At 31.5% G+C, this 13367-nt stretch overlaps 1 protein-coding gene across 1 annotated transcript; it reads left to right on the top strand.

The window, feature by feature from the left end:
- The first annotated feature begins 697 nt into the window (after positions 1-697).
- On the top strand, positions 698-11931 carry LOC124354721 (sorting nexin-2-like). The gene is made up of 5 exons (XM_046805378.1): positions 698-1161; positions 8539-8610; positions 8738-8854; positions 9680-9926; positions 11726-11931. Exons 1-5 carry the CDS (start codon positions 1066-1068, stop codon positions 11914-11916), a joined length of 723 nt encoding a protein of 240 aa, XP_046661334.1. The 5' UTR covers positions 698-1065; the 3' UTR covers positions 11917-11931.
- Positions 11932-13367: the final 1436 nt, after the last annotated feature.

Raw genomic sequence — 13367 nt, 5'->3', positions numbered from 1 at the left:
CGCCGAAAACAACCTATCAATTCCTCTTGGGAAAATTCACCACCCCTGTCCAAACTATCAAAGATGGCAATACCGCTCTCTTGCTATTGCGGGGCAATCAAAGAGCAGGTGCTCAGCACTCAGCAGTCTCCTCCTGCTCATTACCATCTACAGAGCGGATCCTCCTGAAGGATGCCGACTCTGTGAAGATGCTTCCTCAGGTGACCATGCCCCGTAATGAGACCAATAACCTGAGAAGATATTGATCTGTTTAATGAGAGAAGGTCCGAGTTAATTTTGGCATTTCTTCAACTCGATCTAGAGCAGTCTTCTCCACAAAAGCTGTCAAGATGTCTCATCATATTTTGTCAATGGAGAATTTTCAGAAAATGTTATGATAATACGATAATCTAAAGGCATACAGACCACTTCAGGACAGACTGACTCTCATAGACCCATCATTATACCCTTAAGAAGTATTAGTGTATGTTTAAACTAAAAGAAAGTAGAATGATTACTGTTTGGTTAAGAGCCGTTTATTAAGATATTTCACGAAATAACATTAAAAGAATTAAGTGAAATAAATTAAGAGAACAAATGAATATGGAGTATTAAAAAATAATTCATGCTACATTGAAACTAGTTCAACGTGTAATAAGGGAAAAATGAATTTACGGCAACACTGCACGTAGTACATTTTGTTGGGCTGGTCATACTGACAGTGGGTGGATGCGTTGTTTTCGCTGATTGGTGCTGATTGTATTTGTATTGAAATTCTAGTGTCATATCAAGAAGTATATTAGAGTAAACTAACCGAATAAAGAAGAGTAGGCTATGAAGATTTATAATATTCATAGTAAGCACTAAGCAGTTTCCAGAAGAATCAGGAGGATTGTGCCTATTGCTATTTTAGCACTGTTGTATATGCAATAGTTATTTTCTGTGTTGTGTTGTAACAAGATAATCTGTAATTTTTTGAATATTTACGTCTGCATTCTAATTATTCTTAATTAAATTGAGATTGGACCTTTTAATTGACTTTCGCTGATCTTGATTACCAACTGTACCTACTCGTAAAAAAATAAAATGTCTGAAAACAATGAACCTCCACCACTTTTTGATAATGTAGATATTTTTGATAAGGATGATGACAACGATGATTTATTCACTTCTGCAGTTGATGTGAGTACTCAAGCATTTTTATTTAATTAATTTTGCTATTGTTACCTTAGAAGTTATTATAAATTATTAACTAGGTATATAGTTTAATTTTTATTAGACATTCTTCAGAGTCAAATGTATAGCCATGTTTGCTTCTCTCTTATACTCTAAAGGATTGTTAGGTTAATTAATACTAAATTTGTCAATTTTTGAACTTAAAAAAAAAAGGTAATTAGGATGTACTTTAGTCACTTCACACTATTTGTCAAAATTTCAACTTGGAATAAGAAAAGAAATGTATAAGATGTTATTGCAATAGGATAGATATAAAAGAGAGGAAGCCTAAATAATAATGGAGATGCTCCTGGCCATCAGCGCAGGCTACAGTGGCGCCTTTCCATCCCACACTGCTGTAAAAAAAAATCTTCGAGATGGTACCTAAATTCGAGCTTAGGTCACGTGAGAAAGGCTAAACCGAATTGCCTTTGGCCATCAGCACGAGCTTCGGTGGCGTCTCCGGTGACATCCCGCACTGCTGGCTAAAATAAAAAAAGATTGACCTAAATTCTAGCTTAAAAAATGTATTTGTTTTCATTATTTTGAGACGGTCTTGAATATTGATGGTCCAATTGTAATTCGATTGTATTGGTGGCTGCTTAGGGGAGGGTACGATAAGCGGACCTGGTCTTTTATATAGAAATTGGCAAACGATATTACTTAATCATAACCATCAATGTAATCAATCAATATGGATTAATTATTTTGAACAGTTAACTTATCTATATCAATCTATATAATCTATATCAACAGCTGTAAACACTTTCAAATAATACACGTAAGGTAATATTTCAATTTTACATAAGTAACATTTGATCATTAAAAATGGCAGTCAATTTTAGAAAAATACACAACATTGCTTTGAAAAATGATAAGACATATTTTACTTGGTTTCAACATGTTGGACTTGTACCGAAACACCCATTATTCGAAATTTGTGGGAAAGAAACAACTGTAACTGTGAGAGGAGCAAATATGGTTGTCTTCAGTTTTCCTCATTTTTGTTATAATAATTTGTTTAATCACTGTAAATATTGAGGATTATACTTTTATATCGATTGATGGTCTAGGATTAGAGATACGAATATTAGGTATCGATGATTACATACATTCTTCGATATAAAAAACCGGGTCCACTTAACGTACCCTACCCGCTGCTTATTATACTGCAGCCAATTTAAACTGTTATAATATATTTACCATTCTCCTTTCTTTTGTTTGTTGATAAATCACACTTACAGTAATTGAAAGTTTCAGATGGCAACAAATTTTAGCATATTGATATGTCATAGACTATTGGAATAAAGGTGTTACTTTAAAAGAAGGGAGAGTGATAACGTGGTCATCTGTTAGAGGGAGGGAGGGATACTATTTTGATAGTCCTAGAGGAAATTTTCTAATAATTTTTTTCATATCTCTTTGTAGGCCTACTTGGTCTTCTGCATGTAAAAGTAATTTAAGTTCTATACTGATCTATAAACAGTGCTGTACATAATTACTCTATTATGCAGTGTAACTACCTTAGAATAGGCTAGTTTAACTATTATATACAACAAAATCAAACAGTCTAGATATTGAAACTGGGGTAGAGTACGATAAGTGAACCTGGTTATTTTAAATATAGATTAGTACAGTCATCGATACTTAATATTCATTTATACACGTTTATAAATCATATCAACATATCTATAGCCACAATCACAATCATATTTTAAATTAAAATAACTAATACAACGCACATAGTGATTTTTTTTCTTTCCTGAGGGAAAAGGACAGTTTGTCCCCGCGCTTAGTCCTAAAAGGACCTTTCTTTAATTTTGTGTCCTCAAAGTCCGAGGCTTTTGCAAAAACCGATCAGATTTGAGGGCTCCTGTTCTCTGATACGGGGTTGGGGAGATATGCTCCCAGGAATCTTTCCCGAGTTCCTAAGATGGCAGTACAATCTAACCAGATATGCTCTGCTGATTCTTCCTCTTCTCCACAGAGTCTACATTTGTCAGTCTGGCTAAGGCCCACCCTTGTAAGATATATCCTTAGGGGGCCATGTCCTGTCAACGATCTAAGACAGCAGTCCACCCTTTAACGTAAGGAGAGATAAACATTTTCGATAATCTTAATCCTGAGGTTCTACTCCAATTAATGTTTCTTATCCTCTTTTCCCAATTTGTGTCCAGAGCTTTACTGTTGGAGAAGGCTATCCCGCAACCTGGCTCAGGCCCCACCATTATGGACTCCGCTCCCTTTATGGCGAGGATGTCTGCTTTTTCATTTCCATGAATGCCTTCATGACCCAAAACCCAACCGAGTGTTACTCTGTTATTCGTTGCCAGCTCAGCTAGAGCATTCTTACATTCCCAGACTGCTTTCGAGTCAAACGAACAGGTATCGAGTGCCTTTAGTGCAGCCTGACTATCAGAAAGTATTAAGTATTTTAAACCTTTTGTCCTCATTTTTAAAATCCGTATGGAACATGAGTCTATTGCCATGACCTCCGCCTGAAAAACCGTGGCATGTCTTCCCAGGGGAACAGTCATGTCAACTCCTGGTCCGTATATTCCGTATCCTGCCCTAGAGTCAAGGCGTGAACCATCTGTTTAGAACTTCAGGACTTTTGTAAGGTAGGCCTCCTTTTTAATCCATTTCTCCCTACTTTCGATAGAGACTGTATATGGATTATCAAAGGAGTATTTCTTAACCATTGCATCTGACACACTGGTTAGCATTTCAGCCTCAGGAAATACCTGCAATATCTTCATACGCACATAGTGATAATATTATAAATAATAAATGAGCTCTAACAATCAAACAAATTATTAGAACTGAAATAGGAAAAACTAATAAATAATAATGAAATATAAGAACATAAAAACCATTTATAACAGGAAATATGAAATGTGCGTAATTATTTATATGTTTTCTCCTGTATAGCAATGATTAACTGTTTTCGAGAAGTTGTTGAGGCATCTTCTTTAGAAAACCGTATTTCTCTTATACATAAATACTCACAGAGATGATCTGAAACTGTCTGTTATTATCTATAAAAGAAAATGCGTTTATTATATGAAAAAGTGTTTATAGTTGATAATAGTTAGTTATTGTTAAAATCAGTATCGGTTAGTTATATTGAAAGTTATAATTGAGTAATATCATTTGTCAATGTCGATATAAAAAAATCAGGCCCGCTTATTGTATTCTACCCAGAAACTGTATAACTTATGAGCAACCCATATAAAACAACTTCGCTACTGTAAATTTAAGTCTAAAATGAAATACAAACTAATCAATGCATTTTGTTATAATTTAAATATAATTGTCAATGATCAAAACTCACTTACAGCTTTAGGCCTAGTAAAATTAGTTGTAAAATATATATAAATTTGAGAATGTGTTGCATTTGTTTACATGATTACGGCAAAAAAATATTCTGATTCTGATTTTCTTGTCTAGTTGTGGCAAATTCATTATTGTAGAACTAGAAAATAATAGACACAACGTCCAGACAAAATGGCCGAAAAAAGACAGAGCACATCTTTGTCTTGAAATTAACTGCATAGCAAAATGTAACCAATCAGAGGAAACATGAAAAAAAATTAATAACAAGATGTGTAAATTAGAACATGCGTGGTACCAAACAAGACCGAAAGAACAAAGGGAAGAAATGACTATCAAAGTTCATCACAGTGGAAGAAACTGTTGCAAAACATACAAAAAACAGGAATGTAACAACAAAATTCCAAAAGTAAACCCTTAAAACCTCATAAATGATTCTCAAAAGCAATTGGTAGATCTGTTTATATACTCAAATTCTAGTACTTTTTATCGTGTAAATATTGAAACTATGCAGAAACCCTGGTTCCCTTCGGTCCTCTTATTCGATGAATTATTTGTGATAACCTAAATTTCAGACATGTTGTTAATCTTTGTGCAATATATTATTTCTTACCACTTAAAACATTTTTCAGGAAATGAAAATATAGCCTACTAGTTGACGAAATTGTTATAAGTGAATTTAGATTATTTTAGGTAACGTGACTTACGTAGATATTATCCTCACAAGTTTTAGTGCAGAAACTACTTCTTATATAGGAAGAATGATCATCTAAATACAGGAAGAATAACCAAATATGGAATTAATGACCAATTCAATGTTATGTATGAATGTTTAACCTTGTGTGATCAGGCTTTCTGAATCTGTATAAATACTGGGTTTAGAGACACCTATGAAAACAATAAAAAGCCAACTTAAAAATATTCCTGACAATGTAATCTGTATTAATCATGTCTAAACATCATAGTGCACACAATTGTGCACCTGGTTAGATAATGAGAATACCTCTTCATTTAGATTACACCATATTTTGTAGTCTAGGTAACTCTGTCAAAACAATGTAAGGAGTTCATTTTGAGTTTCTTTGTAGCTGATTTTTTTTGGGTCTCTTTAGACGAACATCACTCCACATTCCAGAAGCTGAATTGAACATTCACGGATTCAGAAAGGGTCATTTGTGTCTTCTTGATGAGATTTTGGAGACTTCCATATTTTGAAAACGGTTTAAGATAAATATTTGTTATTTACTTTGGTCTCAGCACTCATTATGAATATATCAAAGTCTAAAATAGTGAGGTAAATATAGTGTGTTGAGTTGAAATGAAATGACCCTTTAGTAGATGTCAAAAATCTTGAACGGGTAGATGTAGTAACTCGAGAAACAAAATGTAAAGCTATAATTAAATGGGTCTATAAGAAAATGTTCTAATTGGACAAGAGTACAATTTTGCAGGTACAGTTAAAAAAAAATATTTTAATTTTTAGGGGTTTTTTATATGTAGGTTATAATTGCTCAACAATATCAGTTGCAATATAATACAGACAAGTTACAGTAGTTACAACAGATACAAACTTTGAGAAAAACAACAAAAAGTAATTGACTTTACTTGGTAAATAATATTTTCCAATGAAAAAAGTATTGTTCTCAGTAAACCTTACGATTAGGCATAATAATATTCACAGATTACGGCCCATGGTTATTCCACTGCAATGTGATACTTACTCAAGAGATATTTATTTGCACTTATCTAATAGATCTTTTTTTCTTAGTTGCATAGTTTACCTTGTACATATCGTTTATTGATATAGGTGTGATATTCTTAATAAAATTACACTTTAGTAAAAATAATATTATAGAGTATTAATTTTAGTATTATTATTGTTCTAGGGATTCAATTAAATAATTGTATTAGTTTTAAATACATTTTCTTAGCATGCCGGGCATTAAGAAAATGACATCTCACTGTAATACTAAAATATATGATGCACAGACTGGTATCAAGTTAGTCCAAATTTAAATTAATGTGCATCATATTAATGTTACTGCTGTGTCAGCACAGAGAGTGCATAATTGACTGCTGATTGTTTTATAGTATAGTGTCAACCACCAGCATTTTGAATGATAATATATTTGAATGACAAACACTATGACCCGCAACTGGGTTAAAGTATCAAAAGGAGAAAATATAAAACACATATACAAGGTATGTTCAAAAAGTAACAGGAATTTACATAAAAAAAAGAATATTATTCATTCTTCTACAATGATGTCACCTTCAAAATAGTCCCCATTAGATTTGGCTAGCGCTTCTTCTAATCCCAGAAACACTTCTCAAACTCGATCTCTGGGATAAGGAATGAACTTTTAATGTTATCTATGGATGTAAAATGGCGGCACTTTAAGATTCTCTTTATTTTTTGGAAATAGAAAAAACTTTTACAGAGCCATGTCTGGAGAATATGGAGGCTAGGGAATTGTCAAACTACTGTTTTTGGCCAAAACTCATGAACAAGCAATGAAGTGATAGCAGGTATTTGATATGGTGTAAAAGCAATGCATTGTTTTCTATATATCTGGACATTTTTTTCGGATTGCTTCACGCAGACATTGTTGAACTTGCAGGTAGTTCTCCTTATTGATCGTTTGACCTTCAAGGCAAGAATTCATGATGCACCATGCCATTAAAATTGAAAAACACAGTATTTTGATTGTTCTACTACATTTGTCGAGCCTTTTTTGTTCTTGGCAATCCAGAATGCCTCCACTGGGATGATTGAGGGAGGCTATTTTGACATTTTATCCGTAAACCCACGTTTCGTCAACTGTTATAATACATTTTAGTAACTCTGCATCGTTGTTTACTTCATTTAGTGATTCCTAAACAACCTCCATTCGCTGCTGTTTTGTTCAGAATTCAACAACTCTGGAGCAAATTTTGCTCACACATGTTTCATACCCAAAACATTCAAAAAAATGTCATGGCATGAACCAATTTATATGCCATTATCAGTGACTTCTCTGATTGTAATACAGAGAGTGTTCATAACCATTCCTTCCAATTTTTTTACATTTTCATTAATATCAACAATATTAACAAATTTTCTGGGGTGTCTAGAGCATTTATTATTTTCAATGTCCTCACAGCCATCTTTGAAACGATTTATACCTCTCGTAAACTCTTGTTTTACTCATAACAGGCTCATCATACATAGGTCTTTGTTAACATTTCCCACACTTTGTTACACTTTCATTTTTCACACAACATTTGATACAAATTCTTTGGCCCATTTTTTAAACAAACCAGAATCACTGAGTTTATAAAACACATAACACAGCTGCCACTGAAAATGTAAACAATGAAATACAGCTGGAAATTTTATCACACTTCAGGAGTATGATTGGTACTCATAATAACAAAATCTTGACAGTCAAACTCTCCAAACATACCTCGTATATACATGAGAAGGACAAAAAGACGAAAAAATTTCTTGTACCCTTTGATATTTCGAGTAATTCAATCAAAAAGGGTAACAATATTGTATATATATATATTGTATATGTATATGTATATATATATTCTTTCTATTCAAATGCATAAATTAATTCATTAAATATTTGTAAAGGAAAATGGTTCTAACCCATTTGTAAATTTTTATTGACCCTCCCAGAAATTGAGCGCATTTCTACTCCTATAAGGTGAAGGTTGTGATCACTACATATTTTTCATGAGTAATACTATTACTAATAAAATGCTTATTAAGACCAAATTTACTACCATATATATATATATATATATATATATATATATATATATATATAATTTCTAAAAATACTGCTGTTTTTGCAAATATGCTTTTACGAAGGTAATCATAATAAATGTATATCCAATATTAAATTAAACGATTACCAAAACTGCTTTTAAGAGCAGATAACTGCTTTAGGATGTAGTAAGCAACATTTATTCATTATTTTTTGTTCATTATTGTTTTTACAATGTTTTATTTATGTGTAGGATTTTGGTCAAGAGAATAGTCAGCCTGCAAAACCTATGTTAACAGAACTTCCCAAACTTCAACTTAATTTTGTGAGTATAACAAGTATCAATTTGATAGGAATAAATTTTTAAGAATAACTTATAATATATTTATTGTTGTGTGCTCTTTGTTTCTAATTCAATGATGAGATAAATTGATTTTGCATGGTATTTTCAGGATAAAGACCAGCAACCAGCACCTACTCCTGTTGAAGATTTTGACTCTGATGAAATTAAACTGCAGAGTCCAGAGCCAGCCACTAAAAAAGTACTACAGATTATGTCAGCTGAAAATGTAAGATTAACAATAACACTAAAATCAAATTTATTGGTACCTATTCAGTGTAATATCATTGTTTTATATTTGAACTGTTTGAAATCTAAATGTTTGCATGGCTAACTAGAAGCAATTAAAAAGTCTTAAATTAGTCATCAATTACAGGAAAGCCTTTAGAGCAAATGTCTTTCTGAAAATGAGGTTCTAGCTCCATAAAGATTTTGTTTTAGGTAACTAGGTATCAAGGGTTTTTCAGACTATGTAAAGTCCGTAAAATATTGATCAAACAATGATTTCGGTATTTAGATCTTAATTTTGTCCATCAGCTCCTAAAAGTTATAAAATATTGTTCCAATTTATATAAATTTTCAACTAACCTAAAAATTGCTATCCTTCTACAATAGAAAACTTATCTTATTTAAATGATTCTCTAATGTAATGGTTATAGGTATAAGTTTAAGATCGGTTAGATATTTTATTTTTGTTATTACAAGTAAAGTTGGTTATTATTTAGTCTTAAGCCCATATTTGTAAAATCTATTATTTTAAAATTATTTAAAGTTAGTTTCAGTTTTCTGACAACACAGTATAATTTGGATCTAAAATTTAAATTTGTATTCAAACGATTTTTCTTTGTTTTTCAACAAGGGTTTTCATGTTTCCAATTAAGTCACTCGTAATAGTAGCTGTGGTTAATTTAATTCAATGTGAATTACAAGTTATTGTTTTTGTTTGTATATATGTGGAATAAAATTCATTATTCATTAATCTTTTAAAATTTCTGAAAAGTGTTTAGGGTAATTTGAAATTCTTTATTACAATCCAAAGTTTATTTTTCTATAGGCTGAGAAAGAAGGCGGAGATCAGTTCTTGGAGATCAGAGTGTCTGACACCAATCGTGTCGGGGACGGCATGGCGAGTTATATTGCTTACAAAATTGAAACGCACACCAACATTCCATTGTTCAAAAAGAAAACTTCCTGTGTCCAGAGGCGTTTCAGTGACTTCCTTGGACTCCATGACAAACTGGTAGAAAAATACCTGCGGACTGGTCGGATAATACCGCCAGCACCGGAGAAAAATGTTATGGGTAAGTCAGAGGCATGAATTGTAGCTTCAAAAAAACTGCCACGAGTACATCGAATGAACTCAAATTTTTTTTACCTTTCATGCATTGACGTAATATTTTTGTACTCTACTGCTAGGTAAAGACACTTTGTAATCGAATGAGAAATCAAGATAAGCAAATTTGAGATAGTTGAAGAAGTTGCATTCTTCACAAGTTTAAACACTCCCAAAAATTATGTAATCTTTATGTTTTTTCGATTAATTAAGTAAATTATAAAATTGAATTTGTACTATTATATAGTTTATTATGTGCAATGTTTCAATTTTATAATGTAAGTAATTTTTAATTTATTTATTTTTAAAGGATTTTTTTTTGGACTAACTAATATTAACAAGGTTATTTTGCATTTAAAATTTTCAAAATTTAGTAATTGATTTTTATCAACCTCCATCGTAAAGTTTCTATATTCTTATATATTTTTTTGAATTTAGTAACAATTCAATCTGGAACAGTGAAAAAGAGAAAGAATTGCACAATTGGACTGCTTGCTTTCACAACATCATGTAACACATACCCATTGTGATTGAAATCCTATAGAAAGCTGGTTGACGTTATTTTCTTACATCATAGGTTATTCGTGGGTGAATTATCGTGCAATAACTAAGATCAACAATGTAAGAAAAAACAAATTATGTAGTCGACGATGCTTGTTTGTCGTGTATAACTCCTGGTCAGCAGTGATGTTTGTACGTGGCATCCAAAATCAAGTATAACATTATGTTAAATTTGTTTACGTGATTGTTGTGTTCGTTTACATTGAGTTATATTTCAAAACTATTTACAAATATTTGAGTAATGATTAAAAAATCAATACCCAAGGATTTGTTATTGATTTTCGATTTTTAATGTTTACAAGTATTATTAGTTTATCCCATATTTTAGTCAATTATTAATAAAACATAGAAAGGCAGTTATAGGACTGACTGACAGAAGTGGCTACTTCTTATAATTGGCTGTGAATACATATATTGAAAAAGAAGTAGTCACTTCAAAAGTTGTTGAAGAGGTGAAATCCCCTAAGAACTCCTAAATAAATTAATAAAAAATGTGTGCAATCAGAGGCCAAAACAAAAATAATAAAACTTTGTAAATAAAAGGCTTGGATTTCGTAATGATTACATAAATGGTTTGAAAATAAGTAGTTTAATTATGGAAAGAGAGTTCTGAAATATTGAAGATTAAAGTGGAATTCTTTGGTGTCTTGTCAAAATGTAGTGCCTCCTGGCCATATTATTTTTCACTATCTTCACTTTTTTCTATAAGAGAATTCAACATGTCTTATTGGCCTGTTGTCGAAATGCACATAAAAAATATTGAGATCAACCTTACGGTCAACTTCTTACTCCAAACGGTTAAAAATTTCTTAATCTTATATTAGATAATACGGATGGATCGAGTCCGATACTCAATATTTAGCAGATGATACCTCGATATCATGGCTCTTATCACACGATTTCATTACCGATATTTTAAAATTATTTTATTACATAATAATTAATAAAATTAACAGAAGTGCGTGATATAAGCGTTGGAAACACATTTAGTTTCAGTTTAACATCTCTTGACTGAAGATAGCTCTCTTCAGTGAAAATTCAAAATATTTTGAGAATTAATTATGTAGCAGTGTTTTGAAATTGTGTAAACTGGCAAACGTAGATGTTAAACAAGAAAGGTAGTTAACATAAAAGTACCAGCAAAAATACTTTCAGGTCAAATATTTCAAAACAAATTGATTGACAAGAGTACTTGTTGTGTTACAGGAACAACCAAGGTGAAAATGTCAGCCCAGAATGAGCAAGGCTCCTCATCAGAGTTTCTTGAACAGAGAAGGGCTGCTCTGGAGAGGTATCTGATTCGAACTGCTGCCCATCCCACGTTCAAGGGGGACCCAGATTTCCGAGAGTTCCTAGAATCAGGTACTCCAACATTTTCCACCAGAAAATCTAGCTAGCATGGCCATGCACGAAATGGACATTATTTATAAATTCTAAGAAAGTTCTACTGTGTACCTTAGTTTCAAGTGATTCAAACACATTATAATGAAAAGTCATAGTTGTAAATCTTTATTCGCATATTTATTGAGAACAGGGATGAGTCGACTTAACCCTTTGAACCCCAGGCGACGAAATATCGTCGCCGAGAAGATATGCGAAAATCCCCGCGGCGACGATGTATCGTCGCCAATGAAGTTGCGAGAATCCCCGGGCGACGTAATATCGTCGCCATGGTATATGCGTTTAATACATATTTATTTGAAATCGTAAAATACTTATTTTATGAGTATTAATACATATTTATATGTATTTTATTAAAATACTAATTTTTTTATTTATTTATTTACTAATTTATTTATTTAGGTAATATCAGTGATTTTTGTGTTGTACGCCTAGAGGTTTTTACAAGTCGCATACTTTTATATAAAAATTCAAAAAAAGTTTATTTTTAGAGATATCAATATAATTTTTTTTGTACATACACAAAACTAATTTTAGAAAAATAAAATGTGGGTGCCCATGGTAAAAATATTTCTTATTTTTTAATTAAAAAATCTTAAAATCAATTTTTTTGCCTAAAAATCTATATACATATATTTTAAAATTATTTTAATGCTGTTAAACATTTTTTTATACTTCAGACTAATCTTTTTCTGTGTATACAATTTCATTCTGGACATTTTGGTGTGTAATACAAGACAATAGCATAAAAAATAGCAAAAGTATTAACCCTTTGGATGCCAGCCCATTTTCCAAAAGTACTACCCAGAAACGCCAAGGGCATTTACAGCAGTTTTGCAAGCTTTCACTAAATGTATCATAACTTTTTTATTTTTTAACAGATATTGATGATTTTTTACCATTATTTTGCTTATGAAATGCCCTTGTTCTGTTGGTAAATTTTAGTTGCATAAATGTAATTTAAACTTATAAAAAAGTTAAAAAATTAAGAAAAAAAAGATTAAAATTTCCAAAAAACTTTTTTTTTAGCACAAATAAGTGGTTTAAAAGAAAATGTATGCTGATTTCCTGTTATATCCTAGTAAACTATATCTAACCCCGTAACCTAATTACAAAATTTCAAAAGTCTACCTTATATAGAAGTCCAGTTATGATTTTTTTCACTAAATGTGACACGGGCACAGTTTTTTGTAATTTGCATGGACGTTGTATGTAATGTTACACTATATTCACAAATCAATATTTGACACTATACAAATCGGTACTTTGGGATTATACCAACCACACCACTATGAAAAACACAAAAGTATAAATTTATAGATATATTATAAACAAACATTGTAGAACGAAAAAAAACAACTTTTTAATTACAAAATTACAAACTTACAAAGATTATCAATTGTTAATGAGGTCAGATTCGCTTAAACTTTTTTCAATGAACTTAGAA

This window comes from Homalodisca vitripennis, chromosome 2 (assembly GCF_021130785.1).
Source record: "Homalodisca vitripennis isolate AUS2020 chromosome 2, UT_GWSS_2.1, whole genome shotgun sequence".
Lineage (NCBI taxonomy): Eukaryota > Metazoa > Arthropoda > Insecta > Hemiptera > Cicadellidae > Homalodisca > Homalodisca vitripennis.
This window is presented reverse-complemented; position numbering and strand designations above follow the sequence as displayed.